The 18963-nt window shown below is 43.4% G+C and overlaps 6 protein-coding genes across 6 annotated transcripts in view; 1 reads left to right on the top strand and 5 right to left on the bottom strand.

Annotated features, from left to right (window-relative positions):
- Positions 1 to 18963, bottom strand: part of LOC139759112 (ras GTPase-activating-like protein IQGAP1) — a 424460-nt gene that overhangs the window by 273596 nt on the left and 131901 nt on the right. The gene's annotated exons all lie outside the window — the stretch shown is intronic.
- The window catches only part of LOC139759091 (uncharacterized), a 112507-nt gene that overhangs the window by 47716 nt on the left and 45828 nt on the right, over positions 1 to 18963 (top strand). The window lies entirely within an intron of this gene.
- On the bottom strand, positions 1900 to 3064 carry LOC139759318 (cuticle protein 6-like). Its single transcript, XM_071681445.1, has 2 exons — positions 3022 to 3064; positions 1900 to 2874 (listed from the first exon to the last, which is right to left on the bottom strand). The coding sequence occupies exons 1-2, from the start codon at positions 3031 to 3033 to the stop codon at positions 2356 to 2358; spliced, it is 531 nt and encodes a 176-aa protein (XP_071537546.1). The 5' UTR covers positions 3034 to 3064; the 3' UTR covers positions 1900 to 2355.
- On the bottom strand, positions 5909 to 7174 carry LOC139759317 (uncharacterized). Its single transcript, XM_071681444.1, has 2 exons — positions 7136 to 7174; positions 5909 to 6991 (listed from the first exon to the last, which is right to left on the bottom strand). Exons 1-2 carry the CDS (start codon positions 7145 to 7147, stop codon positions 6215 to 6217), a joined length of 789 nt encoding a protein of 262 aa, XP_071537545.1. The 5' UTR covers positions 7148 to 7174; the 3' UTR covers positions 5909 to 6214.
- On the bottom strand, positions 12947 to 14169 carry LOC139759316 (uncharacterized). The gene is made up of 2 exons (XM_071681443.1): positions 14144 to 14169; positions 12947 to 13998 (listed from the first exon to the last, which is right to left on the bottom strand). Exons 1-2 carry the CDS (start codon positions 14153 to 14155, stop codon positions 13480 to 13482), a joined length of 531 nt encoding a protein of 176 aa, XP_071537544.1. The 5' UTR covers positions 14156 to 14169; the 3' UTR covers positions 12947 to 13479.
- LOC139759314 (cuticle protein 6-like) lies at positions 17354 to 18458 on the bottom strand. Its single transcript, XM_071681442.1, has 2 exons — positions 18433 to 18458; positions 17354 to 18288 (listed from the first exon to the last, which is right to left on the bottom strand). The coding sequence occupies exons 1-2, from the start codon at positions 18442 to 18444 to the stop codon at positions 17794 to 17796; spliced, it is 507 nt and encodes a 168-aa protein (XP_071537543.1). The 5' UTR covers positions 18445 to 18458; the 3' UTR covers positions 17354 to 17793.

Here is an 18963-nt window from a genome sequence, read left to right as displayed (position 1 = left end):
AATAACAATTCATACATTTCTTTAGCAGGATATGAATTTCTTGCTGTTGGGGTGACGTACTTTCTGGACAATATTCTACTGTTGAGAGTGAAGGCTACGGCGGCAGTATGGTATGTACGGAGAGGGAATCTGGCAGGACGAGTAACTATACCACTGAACAATGCCATACGCCGTTCAGGTGAGGTGGCCAGAGATGGAATAGGTACGACCGTCTTTTTATACTTTTTCAGTAAAGAACAGATTTTAAGATGTACACTGTAAGAACTGCATGTTACTGCGAGCATTCTTATGACAATCTATCCAAATTTATGAAATGGTATTTCAACAGAATAATACTGGGATTGGTCTGGACGTCTGTTGGTGTCTGGAAGGAAACACGATATAATAGTTTTCATGTCATTTTGGTATATTTTGCTGTGTCAAAAATTCACGTGTTTTGTAACTTCTCGAGTACACAAGTATGGTGTGTATCTCTACTGCTGTCTACACTGAAAGGGTGAAAGGTGGGTAGCTGGGTAACCAGGATTATCATAAAACACATTCGTATTCCAGTGTTGGTTATCGCTTACCTGCATCATGACAATTGACGCCAGTGTACATGATACAGTTAACAATTACGGTGAAGAAAAACGATTCTGTTCAGTCCTGGAACTCTAAGGCCTTTTAAGTGTCGTATATTAAGCCCTTTACCAAAATGGCTCGCCAACCGTTGTCTCGATATACAGGAATGTGGGTAATGCAAGTATGTCATGGCTGAAGTGCTTCTGGGTGCACTACGAAAGAACTCAATACAACTTGGTATATTACGACTGGATTTACCTCACGTTGGTATAATACAAACTGGTGTAACACTCCTAAAGTGTAAATAGTTAGGTGTGGTGGTAGTCTTCGGTTGACTTAAGTCATTATCTTAAGAATATCTCTAACAGCATGAATGCCTGTAGTACTTCATACTGTGACATTACTGGGTGTGTTAAATCTAATCTGGTTGTAGCAGATAGAAATAGGAATGCGGGATGGGAAGCGGGATATTCAGGTTTAAGATAAACCGAACTTAAACTAGGGTATTTAGCTCAGTCATCTTTATCTCGATATACGTCCTGCCTCTTTTCCACTGTCTCTATAAAAGCAGATTTGGTGAAGGTTTTCCTTTACACGAGACGACACCGACCTAAGTATCATGTCTTTAAGGCGCAATTACCTCTTGCTGGTTCTCTTTTCTAAAACCTCTAATTACATTTCCATATTTTCCGATAAACATACTTAGTATCACATAATCTTAGCATTATTTAATCTGTTTTTGAAACTCAACATTATACATATAAATGTCTTCCTTCAAAGAACATTTGTGGTCCTCTTCATATGCCAAAGAATCTCTCCTTAACAGATGCACCAATTATACAGGAGACTGATTTGTCCTTGTATATAAAGTCCTGCTCTCACATCTTGAAAGGGCCTTGCTCCATCTACTTACTTCACAGTATCGAGTCCAAAGTAACCCGACTTAAGAGCTCTCCTAATCTGACCTCAAGTATCAACTCACATGTCTTATGCTAGCGTTTGGTTTCATTTCCCCTTCGACTCTGCTTCACTGTATATGGCAGTTGGAAACAAGAAAATGGGTCGCCTTGCTCTTCAACACTAAGATCTGTGACTCTTTTACTTTCTCATGTCTTTCCTAAACACTCAATATGTCATTTGTAGTTACGGATCACGAGGGTCTTTGGAGGGAACTATAAGGATTGATCTATGGGGCGAAAAATATCAAGTATGGCATTTTCTTAGGCAAACATGTAAACATTGAAATCAGTTTATATTGTCATTATCACTACTCACACACATCTGGAAGTTATGGAAACATATCATCTCTTACATCCAGGTTGTTAAAAACAAGGAAAGTATATCGATAATCATTTATTTATAAAAGGAAATTTAATATATCATCGACTTAGGTCAACATGATCTTGTGATATCTGCTTGGTCATACAGGTGTGGCAACACTTGGTATGAAGTTGGATACTCTTATGATAACTAGATCATTTAGACACGTTCTCTTACATCATGTATCCTCCAGTGTGATAATTGCTTCAGTCATGGATGAAGTCCTTCATGACAGGTGCTCTACACACCTAGACCAGGTAGCAGTGACACAGGGACCGAGGCTCTTGAGGTGGCTTGTTCCCTGCCGTAGGAGACAGCTTGATTTAGGTTAAAAGATCAAAGTAAGAGGGTTACGGACGGCAACAAGGGAAGTAACGGTGGAACTGAGGCTGGAATTTCAAGTGTAGTCGGTGATGTCAGGAGCTTCAGCGTAAATGGGTAGGACGGGAGACAGGCGGCTTTAACTCAGCTTCTCTAAGGAGTTGTGGGAGCGGCAGAGGTGGCAGCTGCAGCCTCGTTGTAAGCTGCCTGGTGGGCGGCCCTAGCGGCGGCGACCTCTGGAGTGTACTGAGGGGCAGCTGGGGCGGGAGCCTCAGGCAGGTTGGTGCCGGAGACACGGTAACCCAGGGCATCGGCTACGTAGTGCTGGGTCTGCACCTTACCGTCGGTGTCCAGGTAGTTGTATGAGCCACGCACATTGCCGAAGGCGTCACGCATCTCATTGCGGGCGCTGAGACCAGCGTTGTAGCCGAAGGAGTACTGACCGAACTCGTTCTGAGCATCATACTGGGAGTAGATAGGTGCCATAGCGGCGATGGGAGCCATGTTGTAAGCCATAGGCATGGGAGCCATAGCCTTCATGGTGGGTTGAGGCATGAGTGGCATACCACTTCTGTACCATGGGTGGAGACCGGGGTGCGCACCATAGAGTCCTGGATACCATGGCAGCTGGGCCACGCTGCACGCAGCAACGGCCGCAAGAGTAACCACTGTCTGTAATGATAATGGTTCAGATAATTTTATTAACATTTGATGTAATATAACTGAAGCTGATTATATAGATTTCATCATCATATGCCGGTTCTGGTATACATTATTTCAAACAAATGAAAACTAAATTATTAGTAAGAGGGAACTCACCAGAGCGTTCATGTTGACACAGGAGGGAGGAGCTGTCTGTTGGTGGCCACGGTGACCAGGTCTTATATACCAGCGGGGGCATTCAAACCTACCTACCTGGATGATCATAAAAAATGTATCAATATCAAGGGCGGGGTCTGTACGGATTTACGTAAGTGCTGAATAACGGTGGATGTGCGTAAACTGGGCCAGTTTTTTATCCGTTGGGACCTAGGTAACCATTTCCCGGTCCGTGTATTACAGGTTTAGAGGGTCAAATATATGGGTTCCAACCCCTGGATCCTGGGTAAAAGAAACCATTACAGACTAACGATTATATTGATCTTATGTATTTTAACTTTCAAGGTAATGTGTGAAGTTAATCAGGAGAAACAGGAACTTAGAATAGATACCATGAGAAACTGATAATTGGAAAAAGAAAGTATAGATGTCAGATGATACTTGTCAATGATCCTGAAAATACTTATTGGATACTACTGAACTTCCATCCCCTGGGACCCTAACTATATAAGTGGGGCAGCACGCATGGCCTAGCAGCACTCAAAGTGACCTATACGTACAATAAATCACATTGAAGAATCCAAACAATAAAAAAGCACCATATTTTGCGACAGATTGTTTTACCATAGACAAATCACGTTTAGTAACAGCTTTAGCCTCAAACGCGCAGACAAGTGGCGGTGTTCTGTACAAACAGTTTATGAAAAGCCAGACGAAGCCTAGCCACAGACGGATACAGTTCACCAAGGTGTGGACACGGCCACCGAACGGGAGATTAATGGCCTGTCTCCTGTTGGTGGATCAAGGATTATGACTGAGGTTGTTCTCTAGCTGTATTTTGGCATTATAAATCTGGATTGCTACAGACTTTTATGGTGGCAACTGTGAGTCTCAGAGTTGATGATTGTCCTTTCATCTATACTGATGTTTATAAATGGGTCTGACAGTTTTCCTTTACCACTGGAAATATTGTAATGTTATTTCTTACCAATATATAAAATGCAGAGTGTAAAAACGAGTACAAGTCTTTCCAGAAACATTTTTGAGACTTTAAAACACTTTACTGTAACTTCTCTGCATCTTGTTCTCCTTCCTAAGTGACCGAATCAGGTGTGGTGTCTGCTGGTGACCAGGAAGGCAGTGTGAAATGAGTACTATAATGTCCTTTGGATGTTCTTGGGGATCACTAGAAAATCAGGAGTTAGTGTATCATGGAAGAGAAGAATATGACCTGCACCTCCGCTCCTGCGTCTAAGAAGGTGATGCTTAAAGAAAAAGGTGGAATTGTTGAGACATCCAGGATCATAATAAACCCCGAATCATATTTCAGTACTGGTTATTATGAGCGATTTTTCTTCATTTTCTTTTTGTGTTCGAGCGACTTTCTTGCCTCGTCTCAACTGTCGCTGTAGAGTCAAAAATTAGTCAATAATTCTCAATGAGACGGACACTTCTTAGCTACGTTTAATGCCTCTAAAACGCAACTAGAAAAAAAATTTCATATCTTTCCCACATTCTTTGATGGCGTTATAAAGTAACATGAGGACTGACTGGGTACATGTATAGTGTTCCTGTATATAAAGTCAAATGAGGGAAATCCATTCAATTTATCGAGATACACATCTATAAAGTATACCTGGTTAGGTACATGGTAGAGTGCTGCCTGACTGGGTAGCGTCATGTATAGAACACCTGAGCATGAAGGAGCGACGGCGTTTCAAGAGAGGTAAAGAATTTGGGGACCAAGCGCTTCCCTTGAAGAACGCCTGAGAGAAAAGCTTGGAGAGAGTGACGTGTAGGTGTCACTATAGGTCTGCAAAAAGCACATGACAAGGTTCACACAGACGTCTTATGGAGGGTCCTAGGAACATGTATGGTAAACAGAAAGTCACAAAACTCAGGGAGGCGTTCTTACCAGGCTGTTAATCAAGGCAGGTGTGTGAGCAGTGAAGAGGAAGGGTGAGTGTTTCCTGGTGAAGGTGTGTCTGCATTAAGTACACGATGGCACCACGGCTGTTTCCTCTGTGGATGGGATGGCAGGAGAGGTAAATGTATAGCGAGTCTGCAGAACGTATAGGTTGGGTAGATGGCATAAGAGGTGAAGCAGTTCCAATTTGTAAGGAAGTGACAAAGGCTGGAATATTGTGGACATGGAGAAAGTTGAAAGTAAATGCGAGCAAAGAAGTAAGGGTATGAGATGTAAGAGAGGAGTTGATGGAGGATGGTTTGAGTCTGATTTCAAATTAGGAAGAGCTAGAGGAATTGGAGTCACTTAGGTACGAGGAAGTTGACATGACAGATGATAGAAACGTGTGTGTGTGTGTGTGTGTGTGTGTGTGTGGTGGAGGAGGATGGAGGAGGGAGAGGGGGGTTACGGTGAATCATGAGGTGGAAGTTGGGCTAAGATGCTTATATCTTTGTCAGTCTCTCATCACTCATCCTCTCTAATCACCCAAACAATTTTAGCATTCATTAGTCAGTCTTCTCAATCAAAATGTATTTACCGACAAACCACTTTTTCAGACTATTTCCCACATAATCAACCCTGCTAATGACCACATAATTCTCAAACATTTCATTTTCGTCATACCTTTTCCTTTCCTACCATTAGGTTTCAAGCACAACCACTCGCATCAATTCAGTCTTGTGTATGTATCTTTAAATAGCACCATCTTTACAGACAGTGCTCTGACGTCCAACACACATCTTAAAACACCCATATCTAACATTCAGGAATCAACATGATATATATATATATATATATATATATATATATATATATATATATATATATATATATATATATATATATATATATATATATATATATCCTCTAAACCAAAGTGAGCTTAAGAAAAACTAGAAAATCATATCAAAAATTCTTTATTTATCAATGAAAATAAAGATCACATTAAGGTGGGTCAACATGATCACGTTTGAGCAATACCCGCTTGGTCATAATGGCGTATCAACACCTGGTTTGGCGTATCAACTCCTATATCTATTTGATACTCTCATGATAGCCAAAGATTCATTATCAAATTCTTTAAAGTTTGATCTGGACATTTCTTTAATCAACAGAAGTCTTCGGTGTTGCATATATATCATCCTTAGAGTAATTCGTCCATGACAGGTGCTCTACACGCCTAGACCAGGTAGCAGGAGACAGCGGGATTTGGGTTCCTCTTGGCCACTAGTACACACGGTAGGAGACAGCGTGATTTGGGTTGTTTTCAACACGGAGGACCTCAGCGTCAAGTGGAGCAGCAGGGGCGGCGGAGCCGTAGGTGAGGGCGGGAAGACCAGCGTAGGGCATGAAGCCTGGGGCGGCGGCGTAGGCGGGGAAACCAGCACTGTAGGGAAGAGCGGAGCCCATCATGGCAGGGTGGGGGAAGTTCATGGGAGATGGGAAGCCATAGGAAAAGCGGTGGAAAGGGGTTGCGTTGGGGGCGACCATAAGGGAACGCTTCTGGCGAGTGCCAGCTGTGGCCTCATCGTGAGCTGCCTGGTGGGCGGCCCTAGCGGCGGCGACCTCTGGACTGTACTCGGGGACAGCTGGGGCGGGAGCTTCAGGCAGGTTGGTGCCGGCCACACGGAAGCCCAGGGCATCGGCCACGTACTGTTGGGACTGCATCTGGCCGTTGGCGTCCAAGTAGTTGAATGAGCCGCGCACATTGCCGAAGGCGTCACGCATCTCAGCACGAGCGTTGAAACCAGCGTTGTAGCCGAAGGCGTACTGACCAAATTCATTCTGAGCACCATACTGGGAGTAGATAGGTGCCATGGAGGCGAAGGGAGCCATGTTGTAAGGACCAGGTATGGGAGCCATAGCCTTCATGGTGGGTTGTGGGATGAGTGGCATACCACTCCTGTACCATGGGTGGAGACCGGGGTACGCACCATAGAGTCCTGGATGGAATGGCAGCTGGGCCACGCTGCACGCAGCAACGGCCGCAAGAGTAAACACCTTCTGCAATGATAACAGTTGACATTTATTTTAGTATAGATACTCGTAAAATAATGTAACAACTTCACATAAGTTCTTCAGCATGTTAACTTCTCAGGCGTAGATTCTATCATATAGAAAATATACAGTTAGTAAGAAGGAACTTACCAGAGCGTTCATGTTGACACAGGAGGGAGGAGCTGTCTGCTGGTGGCTCCTGTGCCCACGTCTTATATACCAGCGGGAGCTGCCGAAAACTTTACCTGGATGATAAAAAATGAAGGGTGGGGTCCGTGTGGATTTACATATTTATGGAAGTACTGTTAATTCATATAACATTTTTCTTGTACTTATCAGTGATTATCATGTACTGATAAGCTACTCAAAGTGGTAAGCAATATCAGTATCATGATAATCATTTTGTGCCTCCATCATTTCAAATCTTTACAGGGTTGGTAAATCTAAGAACATAAAACTCAGTTGTACTTTATAAGACCAGGTTGATATTACAATTAGCGTTATTTTGGCAAACGGCGTTAAGTCTTTAGTCAATAATGATTCATACAATCCTTTGGCAGGATCGACATTGCTTGCTGTTGAGGTGACATACTTTCGATAAACTATTTTGCTGATGGGTGTCATGCTAGGCTGACTATATGATAAGTATGGAGAGGGGAAAAAATGTGGTGGCCTGAGATGGAACGGGTATGGCCGTGTTTTTATTCTTTTTCAGTAAAGAACAGATTTTAAGATGTACACTGTAAGCACTGCATTTTACTGCGAACATTCTTATGACAATTTATCCAAGTTTATGAAATGGTATTTCAACAGAATAATACTGGGATTGGTCTGGACATCTGTTGGTCTCAGGAGGGGAACATGATATAAAAGTTTTCATGTCAGTTTGGTATTCTTTTTGGTACGTCAAAAATCCATATGTTTGTGACTTCTGTAGTACACAGGTGTGGTGTGTATCTCTACTGTTGCCTACACTGGGAGGGTGCCAGATGGGCAACTGGGTAATAAGGATTAATACAAACTACATTCCTGCATCATGACAATTGACGCCAGTATTCTTGGGTAGGTAATCTATTCGATATCTTTTATGACACAATTAACCTGTATGGTGGAGCAACGCTGTTCTGTTTCGTGATGGAACTCTAAGGCCTTTTATGTCTTGTATCGTAAGCCATTTGCCGCAATGGCTCGCCCATTGTTGTCTCAATGTCCTCTATACACAGTAATGGAAATGATGGAAGTATATCATGGTTGAGGTATATATGGGTGTACAGCAGCGGAATGTATCATATCTGGGTGTATGGCAACAGAATGTATTACACTGGTGCATCATACAACATAGTGTAGAACTTCTGGGTGTAGAGAGTTAGTTTGGGGGGGAAGGAGGACAAGGTTCTTTGGTTAATAAGTCTTTGTCTTAGAAATATAACTAATTGGCATGATTGCCTACAGTACTTCATACTATGACATTACTAAGTGTGTATGATCTAATCTGGTTGTGGCAGATAAAAAGAAAAAAAGGAATGCGGGATGGGAAGCAGGGTATTCAGGTTTAACATAAACCAAAGGTAAACTCGGGTATTCAACTCAGTTCATCTTGATCACAATGTACATCTCGCCTCCTTTCATCTGTCTCTATAAAGACAGATTTGGTTAAGGTTTTCCTTTATATGAGACGACACCGACCTAAATGTAATGTCTTTCAGACGCAACTTACTTCTTGCCGGTTCTCTTTTCTAAAACCTTTGATCACATTTTCATATCTTCTGATGGCATTGTAATTCAACACAATAATCAGGGTAGGATATAAGAGTCTCATCTAGTCTCTATCAGAAACCCAATAAATCAATTTTCCTTCAAATAACCATGAGTTCTCTCCAGCTACTGAAAAATCTCTTCTGAACAGTTGCGTTGATTATAACAGGGGACTGATTCGTCCTTATATAAAGACATGGAGTTATATCTTGAAAGCTTCCTGTTCTGTTCATTACTTAAGAGAGTCGAGTCCAAAGTAATCCAACTTATGAATTCTCCCAGTAGGACTTCAGATCTTAGCATTTGCCTTACGTTAGCGTTCGGTTTCATTTCCTCTTCTACAGATATTCCGTGTTTTGTTTGTATGCCCACACCACATCCCTACAGTACCTCACACTATATGGCAGTTGGTAAAATAAAAATGGGACGACATTGCTCTACAAAAACTAACATCTGTAACTCTTTGCTTTCTCATGTCTTTCTTATACACTTAATATGTCTTCTTTAGTTACACATCTCATGAATTTTTGGAGGTAGGGAACTGTAGATCTACACTGATAAGTGGGGTAGAAGATAAGAAACATGATGTTTGTGTTAAGCAAACCAGTAAGCGATGTAGTCTGTTTATATTAACATGATCTAAAACTCACTCATATCAAAAATCACTTAAAGAAACATATTACCGCTTACATCCAGGTTGTTAGAAACAAGTAAAGTATATCGATAAACATTTATTTATAAAAAGAAATTTAATACAGCATCGACTTAGGTCAACATGATCTTGTGATATCTGCTTGGTCATAAAGGTGTGGCAACACTTGGTATGAAGTTGGATACTCTTATGATAACTAGATCATTCTTGTACATCATTTATCGTCCAGTGTGATAATTGCTTCAGTCATGGATGAAGTCCTTCATGACAGGTGCTCTACACACCTAGACCAGGTAGCAGGAGACACAGGGACCGAGGCTCTTGAGGTGGCTTGTTCCCTGCCGTAGGAGACAGCTTGAATTACGTTCAAAAATAATGATAGGAAAGCTACGGACAGCGACAGGGGCGGTGACGACGAACTGAGACTGGAAGAACTATTGAAGTCGGTGATGTCAGGAGCTTCAGTGTAAGCAGGCAGGACGGGAGACACAGGCGGCTTAAACGCAGCTTCTCTAAGGAGTTGTGGGAGCGGCAGAGGTGGCAGCTGCAGCTTCTTTGTGAGCTGCCTGGTGGGCGGCCCTAGCGGCGGCGACCTCTGGGGTGTACTCAGGCAGGTTGGTGCCGGACACGCGGTAGCCCAGGGCATCAGACACGTATTGCTGGGTCTGCACCTTACCGTCGGCGTCCAGGTAGTTGTATGAGCCACGCACATTGCCGAAGGCGTCACGCATCTCATTGCGGGCGCTGAGACCAGCGTTGTAGCCGAAGGAATACTGACCGAACTCGTTCTGAGCACCATACTGGGAGTAGATAGGTGCCATAGCGGCGATGGGAGCCATGTTATAAGCCATAGGCATGGGAGCCATAGCCTTCATGGTGGGTTGAGGCATGAGTGGCATACCACTTCTGTACCATGGATGGAGACCGGGGTGCGCACCATAAAGTCCTGGATACCATGGCAGCTGGGCACCGCTGCACGCAGCAACGGCCGCAAGAGTAACCACTGTCTGTAATGATAACAGTTCATATTTATTCTAACATTATCTCACATCAAATATTTGAAGTGATTCATATAAATATCATCACAGTAGGTCTGTTCTAGTGTGTGTTCTTTTGAATATCTGAAAACTGGAGTATTCGTGAGATGTAGCTTACCAGAGCGTTCATGTTGACACAGAAGAGTGAAGCTGTCTGCTGGTGGCCGCTGTGACCACGTCTTATATACTAGCGAGGACATCCTAACCACCTACCCCTTACACCTGGCTGATCATAAAAAGATACTACAGTGTTAAGGGCGGGGTCTGAATGAATTTACGTAAGTGGGGTATGACGGTCGATGTGCGTAAACTGTTCCAGTTTTTTCTTATCCTATGGGACCCAAGTAACCTTTTCACAGCTCCTACACTGCAAGTTTAGCTGGGCGAATAATTGGAGATTCAGCCACTACACCTCAGAGAAAAGACGTTATAACAAACTGATGATTGTATTGATTCCATTCTGTTCTACCTCTCGCACCAATATACAAACGATCATTTCGGAGACACAGAAACATTATTAGAATATGATAAACAAAGATGTATTGATATGGGCTAATACTTGTTCATTTTCGTTAATGATCTTCAAAATCCTTCTCACCATCCCGCACACCTACTTCAGCCTGCCGCACCCAGTTTAACTATACTCAGCAGTAGTGCCTTACTATGAAGATATACAAGTATACATGCCATGAATGATATTCGTAAGAAATTGATGTACAATACCCAAATACAATCTCCCCTAACTCTGTACACCCAGGATTGTTACACCCTGTTGTATTATACGCAATTACGATACATCCTGCTGTAACACACCCCGTTGATGTACACTCTGTTGTACTACATCCCGATGTACTTCACCCATGAGATATTTGCATCATTGAGACTCCTTTGTATAGAGGACATTGTGACAACGGTGGACGAACCATTAAGGCAAATGACTGACTTCCATAACCCAACAAAAGACAACTGGAGTTCCAGGAATAAACAGAACCGTCTTACCTCACCATTCATGTCAATTGTATCATTAACGAAATCGAGCAGATGAGTTACGCATGAATACTGGCGTCGAAGATCATAAATCCTGGTCATTATGGATGGTCCACACTTGAAACTGAGTGTGGTTTGTGGTAGGCTTGGAGATCTCGCTACTCTTATTGGTAAACCTCCCAGCAGAGAACATTAGCTGAGGTACAAGCCACACCTTGTGTTCCAGAAGGTACGAACACAAAGTTTTCCAGACACGTCGAAGAATACCAAAATGACATGGAAGCTTTTTTTTTTTTTATCATGTTTCCTTCCTGATGCTAACAAGCACCAAGACAGGTCTGATATGGAAGCTTTTTTATCATGTTTCCTTCCTTATGCTAACAAACACCCAGACAGGTCACAATATTCTCGTCGTGAATTTCCATTTTAGTAATTCAGATGAAGTCTTATGAAAAAACGTCCACAGCAACATGCAATTCTTAGCAGTGTACGTGATTCAATATTGACATCAAAGTACAATGGGAGAATCAGGATCACGTCTAAACAGCGCTACAAGATTAACGGAGAAACAATATCAGTTCTGAAACTCATTGTTAACACTAGCAGATTCGGATCCTCGTTCGATGGCATGTGTGGAGGTTTCAACACACACAAATTCCAGTATCATATTTTCGATGATGGCTTGGCTCCATCTTCTTTATCTCGATCAGTGCCTCTCCTCGTTTCAACTACCTCTATACACTAAGATTTCGTCAAGATTTGCCAATACACCACACGGTGCGTACTTATGTTGAATGCCTCTAAAACGGGGACTTTCTGCTCTCGTGTGTCCGTAAATGTTTCCATGTCCTTTGATGACGCTGTGATTCAACACAGTAGACATTCACAGTACCATCGTAACATGTAATCAAAACTCCTTCCTCTAAACTTTGGGTCCGCTTCAGCTGCCGAAAAATCTCTCGAGAAACAATCACATCGATGATACATGACATTAATTCCTGCTTGTATAAAAGATCTGCTCTCACATCCACAGAGATTCTCGCTTAATCCACTTACTTTACAGTGTGGAGTCCAAAGTATATCTGACTTATCATCTACACTTTCCAATGTGACCTAAAAACTAAACCAACTTGCCATACGCTTGTGTTAGTTTCGCTTCCTCTTTTGCATTCCTAACTTCGGTATCTGCTCCCAAGAACTGGCAGCATGTGTGTGTCCCCCCCGCCACCGAGCTATGCTACTTCCTTCTATATATGGCAGTTGGCAACAAGAAAATGGGTCGATCTGCAACGCTCAGACCTATAACTCTTTACACCCTCATGTCTTTCCCGGACAACGAGTAATGTCTTTTCGTAGATAAACTTCCCAAGAACTTTTAGAGGAAACAGTAAAGACAGGTGTGCATGATACAAAATATCAAGTATTGTGTCTCTTTACTAATGTTGGCAGTTTATATTTTCATAATCCGATCTCACTCACATCAAAAAAGATGTTATAAAAACATGTTACTTGTTAATTCGAGGTGGATGAAAATAAAAACATGTTACTTGTAAGTTCGAGGTGGATAAAATCAAGGAAAGTATATCGATAATCTTTTATTTATCAAGGAAATCTAATATATCATCGAGCGTGATCAACACGATGTGATAAACCTGCTAGTGTGTCAGCACCTGATACAAAGTCTGATACTTTCATGATGACTGATACTTTCACGATGAATAAAACTTTCATCTCCTAATTCTTATATAGTTTGACCTGGTCGTTCATATAAGTCAATTAGTCTACAGTGTTGAGTTTGTATCAATCACACATCAAACCTCCATGACAGGTGCTCTACACATCTAGACAAGGTAGCAGAAGAAACAGGGAACGTGGCTCTTGAGGTTCCCTGCGGTAGAAGACAGCTTGACTGAGGTTCAAAAGTAATGATGGGTGGCCTAAGGACGGCTACAGGAGCGATGACGGCGAATCTGAGGCTGGAAGAACTATTGTAGTCGGTGATGTCAGGAGCTGCAGAGTGGTTAGGGAAGACGTGAGTCAAAGGCGGCTTTAACGCAGCTTCTCTAAGGAGTTGTGGGAGCGGCAGAGGTGGCAGCTGAAGCCTCGTTGTGAGCTGCCTGGTGGGCGGCCCTAGCGGCGGCGACCTCTGGAGTATACTGAGGGGTAGCTGGGGCGGGAGCCTCAGGCAGGTTGGTGCCGGACACACGGTAGCCCAGGGCATCGGCTACGTAGTGCTGGGTCTGCACCTTACCGTCGGTGTCCAGGTAGTTGTATGAGCCTCGCACATTGCCGAAGGCGTCACGCATCTCATTGCGGGCGCTGAGACCAGCGTTGTAGCCGAAGGAATACTGACCAAACTCATTCTGAGCACCATACTGGGAGTAGATAGGTGCCATAGCGGCGAAGGGAGCCATGTTATAAGCCATAGGACCGGGAGCCATAGCCTTCATGGTGGGTTGAGGCATGAGTGGCATACCACTCCTGTACCATGGGTGGAGACCGGGGTACGCGCCATACATTCCTGGAAACCATGGCAGCTGGGCACCGCTGCACACAGCAACAACCGCAAGAGAAAACACCGTCTGCAATGATAACAGTTGATATTCGTTTTAGTAGTGTGCCATATAAGATAATTCAAGTGAATCATATGAATATCATTATGTGCCTGCTCTGGTGTACTTTCTTTCAAACTTCTGTAAACTAACGTAAGAGTAAAGTGGTACTCACCAGAGCGTTCATGTTGACACAGGAGGGAGGAGCTGTCTGCTGGTGGCCGCTGTGACCGCGTCTTATATACCAGTAAGGACATCCATACCCCGCACCTGGATGATCATTAAAAAGTATAACAACATTTTGGGTGGAGTCTGTATAAATTTACGTAAGGATGGGATGACGGTTGACCTGCGGAAACTGATCCCTTTTTTTTTTTTGATCCTATGGGTTCCAGGTAGCGTTTTCACGGCTCATGTACTATGAGTTTATTGGGGCAAATTTTTGGGTTCCAGCCCCAATGGCCCTATTGCTTTTACTCATTTTTCTAATTTCAATAATCATATATAAATATTCAGTCTGTTGGAAAAGAAACTTGGAAAAGACATCATTGATATATACTACCAATTGAATGTAGCACATCTAGATGTTAGCTGGTATTAGGTAAAATCCACGGACTTACGTCTCACTAAATGCATCAGCGTCTGGTTGAGACGTAAGGGGACTGAGACACAGTCTTGTGTTATGAGGTAATGTGAGGCGGAACCTTCAGCCGAGCTTCCCGCTCTGACCCTCACCTGGGCCCCTCAACTATATCTGTAGGGCAGCCTTAACTTGCACGCACGGCAACATTCACAGTTAATGTGTATACGCAGACCTCCTTTAGGAACAGCAGTTTTACAAAGCTCAGTTTTTGTGACATTTTCACAACCATATCAAGTTTAGCCACAGCTTTTGGGCACACAAACCGCTGCTAGCATCGTTGACAGACAGTTTATAATGAGCCAGACGAAGCCTAGCCACGGTAACAGTCTACCAACGTTAAAACACGCTCAATAACGGGATATAAGAGGCTGATGAAGAGGTTGTAAACGTTGTCAAGCAAAATATGTGACATTGCCAAATAGGTGACCTGTCGTAACGCGACAGACATTCAGCGTGATCAGGTGCGGAATATCGAGGGCGAAAAACAAATGTCCACCAACATGCTTAATGTATGCTTCATGAAGACTTGAACTGTAATCTCATTGGCTAATGATGATATTTGCCGTCATTCTTAATGCCAAATATACATATACCATTTACACCAAGTGAAGTGTCCTCTCACGGTATCTGTTTGATTTTATATCACTTATTTAACGAGGTTTTCTGGACGTAGCTGAAGGGATTCGCTGTATTAGCTACACTTTCTCAGAAACTTTACATCATAAGTCAATTATTCGAGAATGAAATATACTCTCATTCATTACCTTTTTCTCTATGATATCAAACAACATGGACGTAAAGAAGAGATTAGCAAGACTAGATTATTATTAATATAAAACGTTATAAGAGAAGGGAGGCTAAATTATGATAGATATAAAACATTATGATAAAAACTAATTGATTCAAGCCCTCCGGGTCCCTTGTCTGCTCCATATTGTGGAGGGCCACCACACCCTCCCTTACCACCACCACCACGCCCTCTCCATCTGGCCACCACACCCTCCCTCACCACTACCGCCACGCCCTCTCCATCTGGCCACCACACCCTCCCTCACTACCACCGATACGCCCTCTCAATCTGGCCACCACACCCTCCCTCACTGGCCACCTCACCGTGAACGACAGATGGCACTGTTCAGTCGTGCCAACCATTCGCCCTCCCACTTTCCCATACCTCCATTTTGCCGGCACGGCCTTCTCTGCTCAACAGGAAAGTATTTTCTTCACGAAAATAGCTCACCCCAGCAACCAGCAAATTCTACTCTGCCGAGATTTTAGATGAATTTACGACAACTCACGTACTGGGGTAAATTGTCATATGCGTCTGGTGACTTCTTCACCGCGTCTGCAGATCTGGGATGAGTGGATGGACAGACCGACGTACTGGAACACACAGTAAACAACGATAGGGCTGGCATCACCTGCAGCCATAAGGAGTAAGACCCATCGCTCTTCAGCCTTACTCAGTACGAAACTCACCCAGAAGCCTCTAACAGATCCCACACAATTGAAGACTGGTAAGAAAACAAAAGAAAGTGCTGAACTTCTCAATATATAGAATCGCTCCAGAACCCACAGAGCAACTGATCTTCTAGAGAAGAATATGACCTGCTGGGTAGCGTTTATTCCCTACACGCAACACTTGCGCAGTCTCACTTACCCTGTCATTTATTTCGCAGGTCAGATACTTCGCTCGACACCGGAAAGTCAAGCATGTGTACATTCTGGAAGGCCACAGCGTAGACTGCGCCTCTGCTACCTTTTTCTATTTGGAGAATAGGTGGCTAGTGGGATGTCCAGGGTCACTGTAAACCCTACTCAGATCCCAGTGCTAGTTGTCTTCTCTGCCTACATCTTGCCATGTATCGGCTGCCTTTGTAAACTAAGATTTGGTCGTGGTTTCCCAGTAGGGAAGAGAAAACATAAAGTTTGATGCCCATTAACACATAACTTCTGACCACATCTCGCTTTTAAAACCTCTCAACATCTTTCCTACGTCTTTTGATGGCGCTGACATTCCACCACTCAACACAGTTAACATCAGTGACGGCTTATGTCTCAGAAATCCAACACTTCATAAATAACTCACTTCTTCTTACGACAACTTGGGGTCCTTTTCAGATGCCAAGAGTTTCTCCTATGAAAAGTTACCGCTATCAATTGAACTGATTCGTCCTTCCGTGAAGACCTGCTCCTCCTCAAGTCTTGGCACGTTCTGTGTATCCTTCCTTCCTGGCCAGTGTCGGGCTTCAAAGGAACTAGAGTCATCGGCTCCGAATTTGACCTCAAAAACTCGACCCACTTGCTTTTCGCCAGTGTTGTGCGGTTCATCACAAACTTGAATAAGTATTACTTCGGCTTTTGCTCCCAAGAACTGGCTGCTTGTTTGTGTACGCCATGTAGCAAGACTACTTCGACACTCTGTGGCCGATAGTAACCAGATAACTACCCTCTTCTCTGCCTTCAGTACTAACTTCTGAAACTTTAACTTTCTCGTGTCTTTCTATTTACTGAGTATGACCTTTGGTCGATTATCATCTCAAGACTGTTTGGAAGAAACAAGAATGACTCCTACCTATGAAATAATATCCACTATAGTATTTCCTGAAATGGTCAGTGAATAATGATGACAATATACATCTGTATGATCAAAATCTAATCAATTTATAAATAATTCATAGACATATGTATATCTAACCTGTTAGTTCGTGGTTGATAAAAACAAGGAAAGTATATCGATAATCTTTTATTTACCAAAAAATCTGATATATTACCATATCTGGCCAACATGATATTCGTGCTTGGTCATAAGGGCATGTCAACACTTGGTATTAAGTCTGATACTCTTATGATGACTAAGTCTTCTTCACACAGTTCTTTTACACTTTGATTTGGATACTCTTGTCACCAGAGGTGCATCTGTTTCGATAAGAGGTTCAGTTCTCTATGACAAGTGCTCTACACACCTAGACCAGGTAGGAGGAGACACAGGGACCGTGGCTGTTCAACAACGCTTCTTCCCTGCGGTAAGAGACAGCTTAGAATGGGTTCTGAAATACAAGGAGAAAGGCTACGGACGTACAGAGGGTAGGAAAATACGAAGCTGCGTAGGTGGTGATGCCAGGAGCTGCAGCGTAGGTATAGGTAAGGTGGGAATCAAAGGCGGCCATAGCACAACCCCTTTAGGGAGTCGTGGGAGCGACAGAGGTGGCAGCTGCAGCCTCTTTGTGAGCTGCCTGGTGGGCGGCCCTAGCGGCGGCGACCTCCGGAGTGTACTCAGGCAGGTTTGTGCCGGCCACACGGTAGCCCAGGGCATCAGACACGTATTGCTGGGTCTGCACTTTGCCGTCGGTGTCCAGGTAGTTGTATGAGCCGCGCACATTGCCGAAGACGTCACGCATCTCATTGCGAGCGCTGAGACCAGCGTTGTAGCCGAAGGAATACTGACCGAACTCGTTCTGAGCACCATATTGGGAGTAGATAGGTGCCATAGCGGCGATGGGAGCCATGTTATAAGCCATAGGTACGGGACCCATAGCCTTCATGGTGGCTTGTGGGATGAGTGGCATACCACTTCTGAACCATGGGTGGAGACCGGGGTACGCACCATAGAGTCCTGGATACCATGGCATCTGAGCCACGCTGCACACAGCAACGGCAGCAAGAGAAAGCACTGTCTGCAATGATTAGAGTTATCTTTTAATAATAATCCTCATAAACTACTAGAGCATTATAACATAGTAACCACTGATATGTGCCTACAATGTCGTGCATTATTTCAAATCTCTGTAAAACCAAAGTATTAGTAAGACGGGACTTACCAGAGCGTTCATGTTGACACTGGAGGGAGGAGCTGTCTGCTGGTGGCTGTTGTGACCACGTCTTATATACCTGTCTCAGGAGCCTAACCCTCTACCTGAATGAACCCAAAAAATCGATACTATGTAGCAACAAACAGGGCGGGGTCGAACAAATATGCGTAAGTCTGGAAGAAAAGTCAACCTACCACAAACTGTACCAGTTTTTACGTACCGCCTGGGTATGGGATATGGGTAACCTTTCCACGGCTCCTGCATTACAGGATTATAGAACGGCAGCTTTCTTGGATCAAGCTACAGGAACAAGAGGGAATATGCCATTACAACTTAATGATCATAATATTGATTTCATTTTCACTGGAACAAAAATGATTGGAATGTAATAATCGGATGAAGGATGTATAGATGTCAGCTGATTTCTGTTAACGATTCTGAAACTACTTCACACCTAATTCATGACAGTCTTTTTGAAACGTCAGTGGACTGAAACATCGTCTTGTGTTATCGGTTAATATGAGTAAAGGATCTGAGCAT

This window comes from Panulirus ornatus, chromosome 32 (genome assembly GCF_036320965.1).
Source record: "Panulirus ornatus isolate Po-2019 chromosome 32, ASM3632096v1, whole genome shotgun sequence".
NCBI classification, from domain to species: Eukaryota; Metazoa; Arthropoda; class Malacostraca; order Decapoda; family Palinuridae; genus Panulirus; species Panulirus ornatus.
This window is presented reverse-complemented; position numbering and strand designations above follow the sequence as displayed.